The sequence below is a fragment of the Phalacrocorax aristotelis genome, chromosome 1, assembly GCF_949628215.1.
Source record: "Phalacrocorax aristotelis chromosome 1, bGulAri2.1, whole genome shotgun sequence".
Taxonomy (NCBI): Eukaryota; Metazoa; Chordata; class Aves; order Suliformes; family Phalacrocoracidae; genus Phalacrocorax; species Phalacrocorax aristotelis.
Genome location: NC_134276.1, coordinates 152,889,604 through 152,910,463, shown reverse-complemented (window position 1 = coordinate 152,910,463; position 20,860 = coordinate 152,889,604). Strand labels below are relative to the sequence as shown.

The following is a 20,860-nucleotide window of genomic DNA, read 5'->3' as shown; positions in this document are numbered from 1 at the left end:
AATGATCTTGCTTTGGCCTCCCTATCCTTCATTTCTTCTTTACTTGTCCCTGCATGTACTACTTAAGCATCAAGAGGCATTTGCTCCCATCCATTACGATAATTCTTATGAGAAAATCTGATTTGCAACCTGCTGTATTAATAACATTTTTTCATTAACTCAGAAGCTGGACAACTATAAAGTCACGCACTGCTGCCTGCTGCTTCCTTAACAGCAAGAGATGTTACTTTCAAAAACACTTCAGGGTTGTTGACAAGTGAAATGGAAGAGGCTCTGTATTGAAAATTTTGAAGTAACACTATGAACCATGCACATTCATCGCAAGCATTTACTTCACCAGCTTGCTTATTCTTTTTCCAAGTCCTCATTAGCATTCCTAATTTTAGAAGACACGCACCCTGTATCCAACAGCATGCAAAGATGCCTTCTCCATATCCAAAAGAGAACCCTGACCTAATCCTCTTCCATTATTGATAGTTACCCTCCACTTTGAGTCCCATCTATAAGTACAAAGGCCTAGAAGACCCTGCTGGTGAAGTCTAAGGCAAATAAAGCACCAAGTGCCTCAGGCCTGTCCATATTCACTGTCACTGAATCACCAGTCACAGTTGCAACAAGCCTGTATTTCCCTAATTTCTCTTTTTTCTTAACTGCTGATGCAGTGCTGGAAGTTCTTGTTGCCTTTGATGTCCCTTACCAGTTTCAACTCTAGTTGAATGTTGACTTTCTTAATACCATCTCTGCATATGCAGGCAGTATTTTTATATCCTCAAGCGAGCTTGTCCTCACTTCTGCGTCCTGCATGAGTCTTCTGCGTTGATGCTCAAGTCATAAGCTCCCTTCACACTGCTCTCCTTACATGTTTACTCATTTTCCTGAGCATTGTATGGACTGCTGTTTTGTCCTCCAACGAGGTTGTCCTTAAAGGTATGCCATGTCTCTTGCATTTCACTGTCCTGTGACTCTCTGGATCCCACCAATTAGCTCAGTAAATAAGGTAAAGTGTGCTCTTATTCTTAGGAAGTCCATGCAGCAAGAAGGTAATGAACACAAAGACTCACCTGGAGTCTCACTGACACACAAGAACCATGAAGTTTTGGTTTGTTTTTTTTTTTACAGTCATTTGCTCAGATTATTGATTATTGCATATTTTGCATATTATTAAAATTATAATGGACTTGTATCAGCTGCAACAAATTTCAAGTCATCTTACAAGAATCTGCCTTCCTTCTGTCTATCTTTAGACTTCATAAATGCTTTGTAGAGCCAATGTAAAATAATCTGTGGGGAAAAAAACCTTTATAAGGAAACATGTCCAATAAACTACTGGGGAACTTCCAACAAGAAAACTGGTTGAAAGGGGTGTAAACTTTATTCATTGCTTTTGATAGAACAAACTGATAATTTTTTCATCTGATCAAATAGGAAAAAACTGCAAAGAATTCCTGCAACACAATATAGATTTACTGCAAGAGAGCACAAGAAAACAAAAAGGCACTGACGTCAGTATTCCCTATGACTTTTTCAGAGGCACAACAATAAACATTTGAGAATGACAATAAGGAACTGCAAAGTGGAAGAGATTTCTGCTCAATGAGATATAGTAATTCCTGAAGAATTCTCTTGAGAAAAGCAATGCATCTACTTTGACACCCAAGACAGAATAGTGGCAATTTTGCAGTTTCTGTCATACAAGAATTATAAAAGTCCTGCTGGCTAGATCATGCTCTTAGCAATACCTACATATATGGTTTACTAAATTTTAATTCTATTATTGAGAAATATAAGCTAATGCATTTTTGGGGGGGTCTCATTCATAGCAATATTACCCAGATAGGTGCTCTGAAAAGAAGTTCTCTGCAGTAGCTACCCTGGAACAGTTCAGCATGCTATAACTAAAGAGCCGCGAGTTTTTTTTTTTTCTTCCTTTGTTTTCCAAATATGAATTATTCTGAAATAAAAGATCAGCACACATGCAATGCCAGAGCAGTTCCACAAGGAAACTGCTTTGGTTGGAAGAGCTATTGTGGCAGGATTTTCCTATGTGAACTAGGGACACCTCATGCTAGGCTGGCTCTAAACAGCCAATAAATTTTTTAAAATTCTGTAGTTATAAGCAGGCCTGATGAATTATTGCAAGACATTATCTGAAACAAAATTATACTTTTAGAAAGATGCAGAAGAGCTAGCAGGCTGATCCCAACTTGAGAAAGCAGTGAAACCAGCATAATGCACTGCTGGCTGTTGCAAAATACATTTCCTCTGTGAAAGATATTGTCCGGATTACAAGACTGTTGTTACTGCAGGCCATTCCCCATTCCGTTGAGTAGAGAGCTTTCCTGATCAGTCAGAAAGAACCTGGAAGCCACAGGAACTCCTTCCACAAAAGACAGCTTATGTTGGAGCAGTAAGGAAAGCCAGAATTTCCACAACTCAGAATTCTCCAGGAATCCTGTATTTACACCATATCTAAATGTAGATACATGCAAAACAACTGCAGAGATAAAAGATTTGCAGATGTATTCTTTCTCAGTACATCAATTCCCAAAGTCCTCCAATAATTTACTCAAGGAAAAAATACCTCATGTAATTACAAACAATGAGTACAGACAACTTCTCTAAATTAGATCATGGAACTGTGATATTTGAAGATCTGCATTTCAAAGCCTTACAGACTGACCTTACATGGTATTGCTTACACTACTATATTCATTACTTTTTCAGTAAAATGAATCAAAACAAAACCAATTTGTACCTTCAAATTTAAGAAGTTCTAAATAGCAGAGGGGGTTTTTTTTGCTCTTTTGTTTTTTTTTTAACGTGAAAGCCAGTCAACCTTCTGGCTACTACATGAACAAATCTTTTCCAGGAACTACACAGCCATTTTTCTCCAGATTCTGAAATGCATTCACCAGGGCTTTCTGCTTTAATACTCTTCCCCTTCATTTTCCTGAAAACGTTCCCTTTGCACTGTCCCCCGTGGACAAGATACAAGATCCATCCGTTCTAATTAAGATACAGGTTTTCCAAGAAACACAAGATGGACAGGACCCTGGCAGCAAGCATACAAAACTTGGGGGGGTGGGGTGGGGAATACCACTTCATTTACATCCTTCTACAACTGTGTATTCTCTCCACTCTTCCAAAATAACTGGGCGTTTGCAAACAAAGAAATCAGCATCTTCATTTAAAAGACGCTTAATATTGCTTTCATATTAAACATCTGTAGAGTTTAAAGGCAGGATGAGGAAATCACAGTTACTAGACCTATAATTTTAATTCACATAAAGTCTGCACATAGACACAGTGAAAATGCCATCCTTCCAGTCATAGAAGCCTTCAGGACCTAAAAACTATAGCTGTTCAGAAACAGAGACGGCCCATCAGAGAAAAGAAACAGCACAATGCAAAATGTTCTTTGTACTATATAATTTTAGCAGCAAAAGTTATATCATGTCTGGTAAATGTAAACAGCTAATTAATGTCAGCTTCACTTTGCTGCTTGTCTGAGACAGACACCAGAACAGTCAGGGCATGATTTGACAGGAGGAATGGATGGCAAAAAGGAAAACAGTTACGCCCAAGATCAGCTACAGTGAATGTCAGGTATCAAAACAAACAAACAAAAAACAACAAATCAGGAAGCTTGCAAAACATTTGGGAGAGAACAAACAAGCTCTCTCCAGCCAGCATAGCCAGCACTGAAGCTATGCTCTGGTTCCATCCCCTTTTACAACTGTCTTTTTGCATCTGCTTGAAATCCCAGGAAAGCTCACTGGACCAAAAACAAAACAAAAGACACACCACACACACACCCCCTTGTCATAGGGTTATGGGGTTTTCCTGGGTGCTTGGTACAAGCTGGAGTTTCCTTCACCTAAAGTTGGCTTTTCAGACAATATAGGATACATTGAATAAACTGAAGTGCCTTAAGTTTCTGTTCCCCTGACCTTCCCTGACAGGGATAGGTCACAGAAGCTCTGTAGAGTATTTGAAGTTTAAGACCATAAAGCCAGTCTCTCTCAAACGAGATGCTTTGATACAGCATCCACTTGATTCTTCTCCTTATCCCAGTAGCCAGGACCATAAATTAACTACCCATTGCTGTCAACTTCTTAACAGGCAAATTAGCATCCTAACTGTTTAGCGTAACAGAATATACTGTTATACATATTCAAATGCTCAGGCTATCTGTTCTCTCAGATCAAGAAACCTTCCTTCTTAGCAACAAAAATTGGCTTAGTGTTGAAATATCAAATGTGATACTTACTCCAAACAGCAGAAAAAGAAATAAATGTAATGCTCACCTGTGAGCCAAGCATAGAGGCTAACGAAACAGCTCTTTCAGATGGAAATATCCAACAGAACAGTCTATGTTAAATATTGTACACTCCTCATTTAAAGTCCCAAAATAGCATTAACTGAAGACTGAGCAAAAGTACTATATAAATGTATACCTGAAAGGTCATTTAAAAACCTCATTGTGAATTTCATTTTTTGCTAGATCAATTTCACCATGAGATCTCTACTAGAATCAACACTACCAAGTGCAAATAAAGTCCACAATCTGTTCTTGTAATGTCAGTATTGGAAGAGCTTTCCTACAAAACTGACACTAAAGTTTGTATATAATTAGTTTGATGACTTCTGAAAACCCAAAAGATATTCCAAGAAGTAATGACCTGAAAAAAAATAAAAGCAATTCATTTTTACACATCTCTAGGCAGAGATTTTGTTGTTTGTGTTTGTTTAAAATTTGTTCTGGAACTCATGCCCACTTTCCTAGTGTAGACATCTTATTTTTGTGATATCATCTGTGTGCCCTTAAGATACAAAAGGCCATAACTAACCAAGCTTCTTTTCTTCCCCTTGCCTTGTTCTACTACAGTTTTAATGTGTTTGGTTGAGGCGCTTCAATACCACCTTGTTATCCCTTACAAGTAAGGATCACACAGCATTTGTATAAAACACATCAGAAGGTTGGGTATTACAGTATTATTGAACAAATATTGTTTATAAAGTATTCCCAGCCTGGACTATTTGGGGTTTTTTTTTTGCACTCCAGTAATACAGTTCTAAAAATGGAACTGAAATACTGAACCAGGGAAAAAATAGAACCTCTCTCTGGGAATGAAAAAAAAACCTGAAATAGTGATGAAAAGTTGGCAGTCTGAGGGTGTCCTCCGACTTCTATGAGCAGCAAATAGCCTTCAATTTTCTTAACAGACCTTGTACTAGGATAGAGAAATAACTTACACAGTACTTATGTGGAAAATGAGAAGGAATTCCCATACGACTGAGTGACAGGAACACTGCTAGAAGTAGTGCAAGAGACCATCTAAATGTGTAAAATTTACTGAGAAATATTTTGCAATTAGTATCAAAATCCATTTAGAAAAGAGGAAAAATTAAGACACTTCAAATGCTCAGAACACAAGGACGATAGAAAATGAATCCCAAAACAACAGAGGAGGGGCAAAGGGGACATGGGAAACAGAAAACATGCAAGAATTAGAAGCAGTTTCTAGTTCTACATACTCTAGAAAAGAAAGAATTAACTTGATGCACAGAAGTAGAAATATATAAGAACTAAAGAAAGACACAAGCACAAAACAATAAAAGGGTAGAGAAGAGATTCAGAGGACAGGTAAGAAAAATCAACAGCAAAAACTACTTAAAAAACATTTTTCTTCTCCTTGTTGAACATATAAAAAGATCATTTAAGGAAAGAAACAGACAAACTGGAAGGAAAGAAAGCATAAATCAATTAACAGCATTACAGAAATCTGTAACGCAGAAATCTTAACTGGTAGCATTTGTTTCCTACAAAGAAAAATGGAGGTGCAAAATTCAAAATTGTTTGTGAATATCATTCTAAGAAGTAAAAGTAAAGACTGCATATACTAGCAGGCTACAAACAAAACAACTATGTGAACAAACTTAAAGGCCACGGAGCACTTAACCAAAAATACCTCAAGAAACAAGACTGTTTCAAGACACATTTCAAAAAACCATGGAAGCAAGCTACCAGAAGCAAACTATCAGCTCTTAAATTATTAAGACTAATTGCACAAAATAATAATTCACAGAATTACCACGTCAGTAAAGATAATTATTGCTTCCAACAACCTGACTAAAAACAAAACAAAAAAACCACGATACTGCTTGCTAGACATTTTGCTGTATGTTTTCCCAGAGTCTATAAAGGACGCTGTTTTGGCATGCTAAGAAACAGCATAGTAATTGAAGGGGTTTTATGAATATACTGAGTATAGCACTAAATGGATATTAATACTGATGGGTAGACTATTAAAGTCAAATACCGTCTTAACGCTTAGCACCTACTGTACACACTTATGAAAAGTTAACTAGGACAAAGTTGTTTAAAAGGATGATATGAAAAAAGTCACTTCAATGCATTTCATAAAATGAAACAAAATACACAGAAAAATGCCACGCCTCTGCCTTGCACTTCCTGTTGCGAAACTACACTAAAACAAAAAACAACCAAAAAAACCCAAACAAAAAAAACCAGCTTGCTTGTACGATTTTTAATGTGAAGGACATTAAATGTCTTCATAAAGTGATGGACTCCTGTCAGCTACAAAAATAGCAAGTACCTAATATAGCTTACCAGTGCAAAGTCTCTCCCACCCTATTCAAGAATCTTAGATCTGTCTTACAAAGCCGCTGATATCAAAACAATAAATCTCATTTGTATCAGTAAAACAGAATGACAGCTGATTCTCTCACAACCAGTTTGACACTGCAGCTGGTTTTGAGCAAACCTATTCCATGCTCCAGCAACGTGCAAGCTTTAAACATACAGCTCACGTGTTTTAAGTCATATAATGAGATCCCTGACTGCAGAGTAGTTGAAATTACCATCTTAGGCAGGCATGCTGTTGTCAAGTAACATCACACGTCCAATAAGCACTGTTAATTTCACAGAAAAAGAGAGATCCATTAACTTCAAGTTTTAGTTGTGTTTAACGTTTCGTTTTCAATTTCCTCATGACTGCTGCGGTTCTGGTCACACATATTTCGCTGCCAAAAGTTTTGCTGAAGAACGGCATCCCATTTGAGTAGATCTGGAAGGGCCTGAGCCACCTTCGAGCCCAGCAGCAGCACCTTCGGGCTGAGACGCGCACGCTGCAAAACTTACGGCCGACAAAGGCTGGCTTCGCCTCTCACCTTCGTTCCCCACCATCAGCTAAGACAAAGAGGTCCAACCGGCAGAAGAACTCGCAGCAAAGGGAAAACGGCCGCTCGAACCGCTACCGAGAAGCGCGAAGGGAAGGGAAGGCGGTGGAAGGGGCGCACCCATTGCAAATGGTGGGGAGGCAGAGGAGCACGGGGAGGGAATGGGGGGGGGACGCGGGCGGCCGAGGGCGGCCGGCGCCCGCCCCGGCCGCCCGCGTCCCCCCGTGCCCTTGGCGGAGGCGACGGCGGGTCAGAAGCACCGGAGGCGCGACGGACGCCTCGACTTTGCCCTCAGGGCGGTGAGGGCCCGCGCCTCCCGCTCCCCCACCCCGCCCCGCCTCACCTGCGTGCCCACCACCACGATCTGCGGCAGTTGGATAATGTCGGCCCCCACCGTGTTAAACACATCCTGCAGCTTGTTAATCACGGGGATCAGCGCCTCCATAGCGGCGGGGGAAGAGCGACAACCGGAGGAGGGGGGGGAAGAAGGCGTCGGATGAATGAAGGCGATCGGGCAACGGCTGCCGTCAGCCGCCCCCTCCGCCTGCCGCCATTGGCGCCGGCCCCCGCGCACGCCGCGGCACCCAGCAGGCGCTGCGCGACCGCCGGGCGCTGCGCGGCCGCCAACGCCGCTAGGCATTATGGGAGTTGTAGTGCGGGGGGAGCCACCGCCCTGAGGCGGTACCCGGCCCTCCCCCGCCCGCGGAGGCAGAGCTTCAGCTTTCCAAGCGCTCGGGGGCCAAAAACATTTTGAAAATCGGGCAGCGCGGCCTCTGTGGTCCTGTATTACAAGCCATTCCCCGGTTTTATTCTATCCTCTGGCACGTCAAAGCTGATCCCTCCGAAGATCATCGGGAGCGTGAGCCGAGGGGCTGCAGGCAGCCCGCGTGGGGGAGGCAGGCCCCATCGCCGCCCAGGGTGGTTGCCAGAGGTGGTTTTTAGCAAGCAGCGTGGAGCGGCAACGTTTATTCAAGGCACCGTGTTTTGAAAACCCTTGAAAAGCCGGAAACGACAAAACCCGTGCCCCCACTGCCCTCACCACTGCTTCGCTCGCTGTGGCATCGCTGCTGCCCAAATACCTCAAGGAAAGGTGCTGAATGGCAAACTGCTAGACCATGTCAGCATCTGGTCTCACAAAGCCAATGGAGCAGGATAATAAAACTGCTGGGGGCGGGGAGGAAGCGTTATGGACATCTCTTCACGGCAAGAAAAGAACTGGAGAAGATCTGGTCCTGCAAACTGTGCAGCAGAAAGAATGTTCTCCCACTTATCGTTCATGTGCCAAGAATTATAATGGTCAGATTTTAAACTGCCATATTGATTCTGACTGCTTTTTTGTGGATATTTTTGTTTTCACTGCGTGTCAGCTCATCTCGGGTGCATGATAGTAGGTTTGGATGAGGTGCCTGGCAGGGCTTGGGAAGTGGGAAACTATGTGAGATCTAATACTCAGCTGCACTGTATGAAAAGATAGACTGAAACCAGAGGATGACTTGTGATGCGAGATCACAACAAATAAGCTGTCTGATCTTTAAATGGCTTTCCCTTGAGCACATTTTCTCCAAGATAAATTATGCATATGCTAGCACTGAATTGTAGTCTGGCTTTGTCCTTTGTTGTAAACCACAGATTAAAAATGCTTCCAAAAATTTCAGGTTCTAGATGGTATTACAATTTGTATTCTTATTCTATACAAATTAGTCTTTTCCAGTCCTCATGTCCTGAAACCCTCAAATGTTGAAGGAAAGAACATACAAAGGAAGTACATCTATATATAATACATTCTTACACCTTTAAAACTAAGGTCTCTTTATTGTATATATATTTTTTATATATGTATATGTATCTTTAGAACAAAGTTTCTTATTCTTACCCAGGAAATTTCACACTGCTTGTCAGAGGACTCATGTTTTCTGATAAAAGCATAAAGATGGCTAAGCAAATTGAAACAATCAAAAACCGGTGTATTCAGCAGAGAGGGAAACAGTTAACGTGTGTAAAACTTTGTATAGAAGGTTCTGGATGACATGTTGGTGAGGGGTTCTTGTTATAGCTGTACAGGCATGATTATGTAGCAGTTTCACCCGTTAGCTTTCAGTGTGCTGGGGCTGATTGCGCTGAGAGACCATTAATACCAGGATGCCATTTGGCAGCTGCCTCTCCTGCTCCCAGAACAATAGCAGACGTTCCCCGCATTGTACACCTGACACGGCAAATACTCTTTCAAAGGGTTTGCTGTTCCCTGTCTAGCATGGAGCCTTGTCTTGACTCATTCCTTGAGTCCCTGGAAGGAAAAAAAAAAGGAAGAAGGTGATAAAAATAAAAGGCACCCCTGTTGCACAGGAATAGAAGCTGCTGGCACCTAGAGTAGATGCATAACACCATCTTATTTCTCTGTGAATCTTTCCTCCTGCCACTTTTGTTTTGCCATATGACCTCCTGGACACCACTGTGAAATGGAGCAAGTGCAACCTGGTTTGAATTTTAATTTAGACCAGAAGTGGGACATCTTGGATAGAACATAGAACTGGAAAAGTGTCGGAGAGGCACAACAAAGATGGTGAAAGGTGTGGAACAGCTTCAATATCAAGACCAACTAAGTAAGCTAGAAGCCTTCACTCTACAAGAGGAATGGCGAGGGGCAGGGAGGATTAGAGATCTGTGCAATCATTAGCAGCCTGGAGTTGGCCAAAGACCATTGGTTTTGTTTACTCTCCCTTCCAATACAAGTATTTTGGGAGCATCTAATGAAACAGAAGAAGCCAGATCAGAAAAAAACAAAGACAGTAGCCCCTCACGGGTGGGTTGTTGAGCTCCTTGCCAAAGGATGTTGTAGAACTGTAGTAAAAGTTGAAGTTGATTCTGATGGTGTTTGGACAAATTTAAGGAAGAGAAACGTAATGCATGTAAATAAGTAGCTAGGTAGGAATGAAATCTAGCTCTGGATGTTTCTGAGCTGACAGTGGTTGGAAGCCGGGAGACTATGATGCAGATTTGCTGTGTGTGCTTGCCCTTTAGTCTGTCCCAGTATGGCTATTCTTAGAATTTTATCAGTATAGTATTTCAAGAAGCACACAGAGAAAATATCAGTTGCTGAACTGAGTTGAGATAGCCTGGTCTGTCCAGCAGAGATGTCGAAAGGGCTATCAAGGGCAGGATACCCAAATGGAGAAGCACAGCACAGATGGAGGAAGTGAATTAGTGAAGGGAAGCAAGAAGAAAGGGCTAAAGAAGATGTAAGCTGAGGAAACATCAGAATGCAAAGTTTAACACTTGGTACATTTCTGGCTAAAAAGTGGGAGGCAGAAATGCCACTGCTCTGAAGTGTCACGTCCTTCACCAACTTACCAAATCCAGCACTTCCCGCAGCTGGGCTGATTGTGCCAAAGCAATAAACATTTTAATAAGCAATGGACTTCTGTAGCTTTAACTCTGACTTTCCATGGCCGACTTGTATTGTACTGAGCAAGAAACTCAAAGACCTGATAAAAGGCAGTAGTAATCAAACTGGTGATTTACTGAAAGTTAATTGACAGGAGGAAACAGGAGCTGCCATGCTGAACCTGACCTGATATCAATCTACCTCAGACTCTCATCTCTAAGATGGTCGAGCACCAGTCCTCTGGGGAAATTATAAAAATGCAGTAATGAGATCTTCTGATCCCAAAACTATGTATAGATACTTTTGATATTGTTGTAAGATCTGAAGTAGACAGTTCAGTATTTCTTCTGTTTTATGTTACTGGAAACTAGATTGCTTAATTTACCATATGATAGTTTTTTTGTCCCATCATGATAAATTCTTGGCTCCAATGACATCCTCTGAGAGTAAATTTCATGATCTAATTATGCATAGTGCAAAACTTCAGTTTGGTGTCAGTTTTAAATTTGTCATCTTCTAATTTCATTATCAGCTTGCTTGGTTTTATGTTTGAAGTCAGGAGAACAGAGTTTCCAGTCTTTCTCCTCTATGATATGAATTTCTTTATAGCTTTGCATCATCATCTGCTTCCATTTTTGCTCACACAGGTAGAGTCTCTTTATATTGACACGCTGACAGTAGTGGACAAGTCATCTGCCATTTAATTAATTTATGCCAGACAAGCAGACCACAAACTAGCACCTCAGTAAAGCATATTTCCTTGCCATCGTATTTGTCTGGAGAGAGAAATCCTTGATTACCAAACTGAAATGTATCAAGTATGTAACATAACATTCGCGCTGCATAGTCATACTACTTTGTACTGCGCAAACACTATTAGCAAAATACTTTTGTAAGTTATTCCATGATAACGTCACCTTTTGGAACCATGTAATAGAGTGAGTACATGGGTCTGGCAGAGCCTGATTTATATGTGAAGCCAAATTGAATGGTGTTTTTGTATTCTCCACAGCAACCTCATCACAGATGTAACTATAACACTTTCTCATAGCACTTAGACCAGACATCTGCACAGCAAACACGATTAGAAGCTGAGATAAATAAATTCCTGAAATCCCTTGATGGAATGACCCTTCATTTGGATGTTCTACACAGATTTTTCCAAACTGACAGATTATAAACCCTGGTCTTTTTCCGGAAGAGGCAGAAACTGAAGGTTTCGAATCCATAGTCCAGGGGTTCTGCTGAATTGGCAAAGTGAGCTCTCCTACACACTTCAGCTGGCTCTAAGAAGGTCACAGTGCTGATAGGAATCCCCGAGGTACATGTTACCTGTGCTAAGACCCAGTCTCTGACAAAATAAAATAATCCCGGGGTAGGGATGCAACTTTGCTGGGCAATATGACAACCTGAACAACTGGGAGTTCCTTATATTCTCTCACTGTATTCACAGGGCAGTTATTGAACTTAGGTCACTGAATATTTGGGGTGTCACACAACCTCTCATGTAACATGCTTGCAGAACTGAAAGCAGTTTTCAAGTTAGGGAAGGGGCAGGGCACAGAGGGTAAGAGCCACAGGGCAAACCCAGCAATCAAAGTTCATCAGCCAATAACAAAGCCCCAGCACTCTGGTAAGTGTTTGTAAGACATCAGCGTTTCCAAGGCCCATAGAGGCAAAAGCTTTGGTTGGAGATGAAAATAATCTCTGCATTGTTTTGAACTGCTGTGCAACAGGGCTCCTCCCCCAAATCCCACCCTACCCCCCAACTGAGGCGGTCAGACTTCTTGGAATACCAAACACAATGGGAACAGCTGAATGACTTCCTCCACTCTGGTGGCAACTGGACAGTTAGATGTATCCCATCTGAGCAGTTCATTTCGTCTCCAGTGAAGGCGCATTACTGAATTTGTCATTGGCCTGGGCATTGATTGGTGATAGGAAGTGCAAGTGCATAGTACTAAGTCAGCAACCTCTCAACTTCTAAACAACATATTTCTGTTTCCCTCATGCGTTTTGATGGGCTTGCCAACAATCAACCTCAACATGCCTTACAGGGCTTAATTAGTCAAAGGATGGATATTATTAAAAAGCTGTTTCTCACTGTCATTATGCAATCTAGTGTAGAAAATTTGGAAATTTTCGCTTGGTATTCCCCACTTCATTGTAGATGCTTTAATTATATCTTTGGCTTTTGCTTCTTTTGTACACCACGTGCTACTGAACAAACAGAGGAATCAACAGGTGGTGGTGTGAAAACCAAGTCAGGCAATCTCATGGATCACTTGTTGTCTAACTGAGCTTGAAAAATTATTTTACATATGGAAACACCCACTGGGTAAATTTCTCATGGAGTCTGCCAGGTGTATTCTTAAGGCAATGCCAATTGGTATCAATAAATTTGAAAGAAAATATGAAATAATTGCTGCTTGCATAAGGGATGGTTTGCAGTCCATGTTTAAGGTGAAGACCTTTTACTTTAAAAGACATGGGGTTTGGTAATAAAGGCAATAACCTCTGGTCTGCTATCAAGAAAGTAACTTTTTAGTGGAAGACAAAACATACGCTTAGTTAGCATTCAGCTGAAGCAATATAACTAGAGAGGAAAAGAAAAAACCAAGGAAGTAGGAAGCAGCAAACTGCTGGCATTCAGGAAGAACTGAGCTTGTATCTTCTATTTCTGGATCTAATATTTTAAATAAGGCTATCTTCTGTGGGTTTTTTAAGATAAAAGAGCGGCATTTTTTATTTTTATAATACTGGTTTTCTTATGCATGCTGCTTGTTACATTATAATTGGCACAATTTTAAGTTTAAACTGTCAATATAACAATGGAGCATACGTGATTTACAACATCACAGCCTGCATATGAATAATAGATACTTCAAGCACACCTATCCTAAGCTTTTGAGTTCAGGTCAGGGTTGCAGTTCTGGAGTGGACACTTGATGTCTTACCCACCATACTTTGCTTTGCATCACAGAGTTGTCTTGGAGCACATGGATGCGAGTCCTTTCATGTGAAACAGAACTGCAAGAGGCACTTCAGCCCCTAAAAGAACACTCACATAATAGGACAAGCTTAGTGCTAGTCTGAAATTTAACTCCAAAATGCAACATAGGTAAGGTAGGTCTCTAAATGCTCCGTCTCAAAGCCATGAGCTAAAAGATTTGGATTCCCTTGTGCAAGCCAAGAAGCATGCAGGTAAAGCAGAACAGGCAAAGCAGGTAGTTCTACATAGCTAGGCAATAGGTCTAAACGGAATTATGGTTGAAATCTTTATCTTTTTCCATTATGGGGTCATTCATTTAATTTCATGCTGTGGGAAGGCTCCTCCATTCAGCAGCAGAGTCCAAAACTCATTTCCCTGAAGCAGGGACACTTAAGTTGCGAAGAATGAGTTGGGCATGCTATGTTAAAACTTACTCAAAAGAGAACAGATTGGGTGGTTGAAATTCTTGATTAATTCTTTTTATATGATCCTGATGGCTGGAGGCTACATGAGTTCTGACTAGTGATAAGAATAATTTAAAAACCAACAAACAAACAAAAAAAAACCCTACAGAGAGTGTAGCTAACAACTGGAAAACTTACCAGGGTGTGTGATAGATTCTTCATAACTTAAGACTTTAAATCAGGGAAAGTAATTTGAAAAAAAGATGCTGTAACTCAAAGAATTGTATCAGTTTGAAACAGCAGGTAGCACATCCTGCTCATGACACGAGAGCATTATGCCTTTGAGATCAGAACAGAAACTAGCAACACAGACATGGGGTTGACCTCAAGGAAATAAACTCAGCCAGGTGTGTCCTGATTTACCACATGAACCGGGCTGATGAGGCTTAATATTGTCACAGCTGCCTAGTGCACAGGGCCCAGGAGGCAGAGGGCAAGAGGCACCAAGACAAAAAGGTCAGAGTCTTAAGGATCCCTCCTCTTGTCATTAGAGACCACACAGGACCCTCCAGAGCCATTTCTTTAAAGCAAACAAGCTCCAAGTGTTGTGTTTACCAAAGGCGGGCATGCCATTTCTCTCATGTCAGGAATCCCATACACCACCAAGAGCAATCCTGTGGTAAGGAGGCAGTATTAGTCAGGATCTTACTGAGAGCCAGAGGAGACAACACCCACCACTTACCAACCCTGTACTTGATGGGCTCCTGGACAGTTTGCTATGAGTAGAAATATCAGTGCTTATTAAACCTGCTCATATAAAGGAATTAAGTAGGAGCTGTGATTATGGATTTCCTGTAGTTTGAATTTAATAATTATGTTCTCTTATTGAGGCACATTTTTAGGGTAAATTCTGTTTATTTTGTCTCCATGTAGAAGGCATTGCACTGTGTTTAATGAGGAAAATAATGGTTTTGGAATGCAGTTAATCACAGGGGAAAAAAAGCATCAGAAAAATTAGTGGAAAACACATGTAAATGGAGAGGGAAACATTACTTTCTGTGGTTCATCAGTACTTATTTCAAATACTGATTTGTTTACTCTGTTTGCATAGAGGAAAGTAGAAACTAAACAAAATTCTGGTACTCAACTCCTTCCAGACAGGACCAAACAAGTAATACAGTACATTTTCTTTTGAAAAAAGCACTGAATGCATGCTTAGATAGCAGATGAATTTAAAGAATCAAAGTTGCCTATGCTTAATTACCTGAGCAGTTTTGCTTCACAGCACCACTTTAATCCAGAGCACAAGAGATTAGACTGAGCAGCTGCTCAGTGTTTTGTTCAGAGCAGTGCTTGAGTAATAGTAAGAAAGATGTGGGGCTGCACTGAACGTGCTCCTTTCTTCCTGGAGTTTTCTATGGGGTTGGCAATGTAGAAGCCCGTAAAGTACTCTCATAATGTCCTGGTCACATAAGAGAACATTATTCTTCCCATGATAGAAATATGGACCTAAACAGTAAAGGATTGCATCTTTTTTCTTCCCGGTCTAAGATGTCATACCATTATATACAGCCCTTTACATATTCAGAATGTATTTTCCACTGACTTAGCAGTACTTGTGAGTAGCCAGCACTTCAGCAGCAGATCAGTCCTTAAGGCTACCTGCATGATTGGAAATCGTTAAGGATTAACGATTAACGATTTAACGTGTTTAAGGATTTCATCAGCAGAGAAAATAACCTGTAGCCAGACCAAAAAAGTCAACCAGCAATGCTTATTTAACGATGATTTTATTTTACAGGATACAAATTTCTTTTAAAGTACTCAACAGGAATTAAAGTGCTTAATTTTTACAACTCTCCACCCACCTTATGACCAAATATACATATATTACAGAAAATATATACAATATATGCAAATTTTTTACATTCATATATTTCTTGTCCACTTGCATTTGCACAACTTACAATGGCATTTATATTTCACCTTTTTAATATTCCTCACTTTATTGCAAAACCAGAACAAATTTACACCTCTTCCAAATATTAGCATTTTTTAAAAAATAAGTGTCGTCTTAATTAAAACCAGAAATGTTTCCCTAATGAAGGGGAATTACAGCGTGTAGCCTATAATTCTGATGTTGAACATTACAGCTGTTCTAGCTCCCACTAAAATTAATGTATTAATCTGCTTTGAGGGCTACAGAATAGAGAACGTGCCAATAGAAAAAAAAAACCCAATACTTCTATTGCAAACTGTTCCCGACGTGCAACAAATTTGGCTTCTTTCTTAAAAACACTAGGGCACATGAATGCAAAAATGCTTTGACACAGTTCCCTCCTTTCTGCACGTCTTCCCCATAAATAGTTAATGAATCTACAAGTATGAACTATAAACTGAAGAAGGTTGGTGTTATGCAGTGGCTGAAAACATGTTTTATTCAATGAAAACTGCCTGAAGATTTTAGTAGAGAAAAAACACATTCTACATTCACTTGTGCTTCTAGTTTCTTAGATTCACTTCCAGGAAGAGGAAGGGGTCAAAGCAAAATGCCATAGTCGAGTCTGGGAAGAAGCTTAATAATGATGTTTTAAAGGAAGCAGACTGAATGCCTTACTGAATTTAGCGTGTTATGGTTTTGTTTTTTTTAAATTAGGCTGAAATAATAAACATGCCACAAAAGTAGATCTACTTCTCTCGATTTTTTCTTCTGAAAAGCATACTCACCCCCATCGATATACATTATATTTTGAATGCAGCACAGTGTATTTTTTGATTGTAAAATACTGCTTGAAAACAGGTCATCTGATTTATAGTCTCAAATATATAAATACACATATATACATATACACACACATACATATGTGTATATATACACACATATGCAATCATTAATTAGTTATTTCTGTTAAAAGGAAAGGATAGAGGAAACAATCTGACTAGCAGATTAAAACTCCTATCCAAGGAACGTACTTCACTACAGTCCCATGGGTCAGAACCAGCTAGGTAAACTCCTCATACCAGTAGGGCCACAGACTAGAGGAAAAACAAAAACCACGTAACTCAACATATTTCATTTCAGATTTCAAGTAACAGTAAACCACAGACTAAGAATGATGCCCATTTCACCAATGGATTTATCTTAAGGATCATCAATTCTGCCACAGAATTATTTCTCTTCAGCCATTTATTTTTGGATTATGTATTTCCAAGCTGTTTACGTTCACCCCTACATCAACTATCTCCAGCTGAAACCCCTGTGAAGTGCAGCTGAGCACTGTGATTCCAGACGAGACATAGTATGTCAGCAGCTCTCTCGCTGGTGAAATCTTGATTTTCCACAAGTCTCTTTATATAATGTAAGGCAAACTCTACATGAATTTAAATTGCTAAAGGTGTAATAGCTCCAGCAGGTCTATGTTAGTTTATACCAGCTAAAGATCTCTAAACAGATTTATGGAGAAAGCTCCTTTTTTATTGCTTATCTTTACATGGAATGTTTATTTCTTTCTTGAAAGCCTTTCCTTCAGTATACAGAAGCACTACCTTGTGTTCATGCTATTTAATCTTGTCTTGAAAAGCTGACCAGTTTTTATATTAGCAATGTGATTGGATGTAGGTTCAAAAGAAACCAACAAAACCCAAAGAACCTTCTTTTCCACATCTTTCCCACTTATTTTTATATATGCATCTGTGTTTTTTTTCCTCCTGACTCCACTTGGAACTCTTTAGAGCATACTTCTATAACATCATCTAAAATTTACTCAGGTGGTAGCACATTTATTCTACATTTAATCAGTTCCTTGGCTTCATCCATAATTTAAAAATATGAAGAATAAAAATCCTCTTTTCTATTAAAGGGATTTAGAATCTTTGACGAGCTTTGTAAAGCACTTTCAGATGGTTTTGCTTAAAAAGGTGCCACTAGACATTACATGCAATTGAAGTGGTTTAATAGTCTACGCCAAATAGAAGAGAATGTTTTCTTTTCTCAGTATCTATTTTGCACGTAACAATTAAATACATTTTTGAATAAGCAAAACTACTCAGTGTAAAGGGATTTGAAAGTATTAGATGCTATAGATTTTACAGCAGTTCTTCAACCAAGCAGGAGTACCCGATACCAGAAAACAATTTTTAGAGGGTCTGGAAGAATGGTGCAGACACGCAGATGTCACGATAATATTTTTCCCCTATCACGGAAAAAATAGTGTAAGTCATTTTGAAATATATATTAGTATGTTCCAAACAAATGTCATGATAAAATTAAACCATTGTTCTGGTTGAACAGAGATAAAAATGCCAAAATAACTTTTGATCTGCTTTGAACTGCACAGAAGACCCATCACTTTTAAAGTGAGAAACAAGCATTTCTTAAACACAAGAATGGCAAAGCTTAAATAATTCAGGAGAGCCATTCACATATGTTCATGTTTTATGAATGAATGCTCAGTTATAGTTTTATTCCTTACACACAGCTTTATACTAATACATTTAATGCCTTCTAACAAAAATTTAAAAAAAAAAGAAAAAAAGAGGATTTAATAGCTGAAATGGGAACAGCCCATGCCTTGTTAGAATGATGGTTTTAATGTGACTGCTTTGGCCGTGACACTTATGCCACAGCAGTTACTACTTTGAATTTGTTCCTCTGTGGTCATAATTCACAATTTAAAGAAAAATTTTTGGATGCTGTAAGAGGAGCTTGTCTGTGGGGAATGGAGTGAAACAGAGTGGTTAAATCTAGAAGCAACTCCTCCATCTTCTGATTTCCTTTAATATTGGCAGTACATACTTTTCCAACAAAATACACAAAGAACCATACATTTGAATGCCAAGAGATTCTGACTCAGAAGAGAACAATTCCAACCAACCAAAGAATTGATTATGAAAACATGAAATAGGTTTCACTAGGGTAAATAAAATATCCCATGCTATATAAACTTTAACGGCTGAGAGCAAACATGAGGCTAACATTCAAATAAATAACTCCCAATGCTATCTTCATTTCAAATTTTTGTTTATGCCCAGATGCAGGGCTTCGTCTGGGAGATGATGAAATCACTCAAGCAGCTTCAGATACTCAATACCACTATAACAACAAGGCAGCCCAGACATTGCTTCTAATTGCTTCCCTAATCATTTAGCTGGAATAGGTCTTCCTACTTGGCTCAGAATTAAGTTTGCAGGAGCTTAGAAAACAGAACGTACTACATGATTACAGTCATACCATATTGCTATTTTCAGAATAGCTCAGTCTTATCTGGGGACACTTTTAAGGCAACTTCTCCCCTTACACTCAACAATCTGAACATGGAAAACAATGTTTTTATATATTAGGATGTGGTAAGATGACCCTCAAGATTCCACAATTGCACTTGAGGCCCTTTTAGATGATACCCACTTTCAGGAGGTGACCATGAAAGAAAGTTAGCCATGGAGAGTTCTTCTTGTTCACTTGAATGTTCCCCTGTCCCTCGCCAAGGTATAGACAAAACAACACGTACTAGCTAGGGGGACACATGCAAAGATTTGACGGTACTCACCAGCATAAATAAAGTGGGCTTGAGCCCATGAAGATAAATATAGCTGACCGTGGAAATAACTTAAAATCTCTTAAAGAATTACAGAAGAGCTTGCACATCAGATAAAAGTAAAACTAGGGTTACACCCATAATAATCTGGACACATGGAGCACCCAAGAAAGAATTCAGAACTGACATGCACAAAGTCAGTTGTAGAGTTAGTACTCTGCAATGCCACATCCTGATAATTAGTAACACTAGCATTAAGCTTTGAAGTCTAAAGGTCATGGTAGGCTGGATTTGTGCAGATGAGAGCAAAATCCAGCCCACTAACATTAAGTTGCATGACATTCTTCTTACCGAAGAATGGTAGACACTGTGTACTCACGTATGCTTGACACTAAAAACCGGGGTTACTTTAACAATCTTTCGTTAAATGCTACATAAGTATTTTTTTTCCCTTATAGTGTCTCATAAAGAGTAAAGTGGGAGTGGAGTTCAGCAAATACTTTGTCTAGAAAACTCATTACAAAAAAGTGGCAATTTAAATCTGCCCTCCTGTTACTAACAAAACTGGACTCGAACCCGAGCTCTTCAGCCTAACATGATTTAAAACACAGATTGCAGTTATATTGAGAAGTAAGACTCCTGAGTGTTCTTACGACAAGTTGGTTGTAGAAGTTACATATTTTCCTTCCTTTGAGGGGTCAGAAAAGGAAAGATGGCCCTGATTTTAATTGTCTGCTGGATAGTAAATCACTATCTCTGAATTTGTCTTATTTCATCCAAGGATGTTACAGTAAAAATTTTAGGGAGGTCATTTGCCTCTATGTATAAAAACCCTGATAGTAATGGAAGTTTGAAAGGGACTTAATGCTGTAGAGCCCCCAAGTCCTTATTCCCATAAGTGGAATGTAAATAATGTCAGCTAATGCATCTTGAGATTTGCAGGCTCAGGCCTCGTGCTAGATTCATGTAAAGCAGATACCACTTTACAATAATAATCCTTGAAGATTGTTGTCATACGTAAGTATTACGGTATCTAATCTGCAAAAGTTAAAAGATTTAAGTTCAAAATGTTCTTTTGTTCCAATAACCATAGCAGCAACAATGCACATTCCCAGAAGGTTACTAGAATCTGTTGCTTTTCTCAAACCACATACTGGATTTTAGGAATTAACTACTTTGCTGTTAAAAGATAACAGTGATAAGATACTGAAGAAAAGTGACTACTCTTAAACACAACTGGAACTTATTTGTCCATTGCATGCCACTCATATTACTGCTATTTTTTAATGCATCAAAATATCAAGATCATTAAGTGTCAGCTGTTAAAACAAATCACTGAGCAGTA

At 39.6% G+C, this 20,860-nt stretch overlaps 1 protein-coding gene across 7 annotated transcripts in view; it reads right to left on the bottom strand.

The window, feature by feature from the left end:
* The window catches only part of DNM1L (dynamin 1 like), a 42,090-nt gene extending 34,270 nt beyond the window's left edge, over nucleotides 1-7,820 (bottom strand). For 3 of the 7 annotated variants that reach the window (XR_012664148.1, XM_075116684.1, XM_075116702.1), the window contains exon 1: nucleotides 7,547-7,820. Coding sequence is in view for 4 of the 7 variants with exons in the window: in XM_075116684.1 (XP_074972785.1) it covers nucleotides 7,547-7,648 (102 nt within the window). In the remaining 3 variants the exon portion in view is untranslated. The remainder of the gene's footprint in view (nucleotides 1-7,546) is intronic. The other 4 variants (XR_012664138.1, XM_075116682.1, XR_012664140.1 and 1 more) reach the window with 2 other exon arrangements.
* Nucleotides 7,821-20,860: the final 13,040 nt, after the last annotated feature.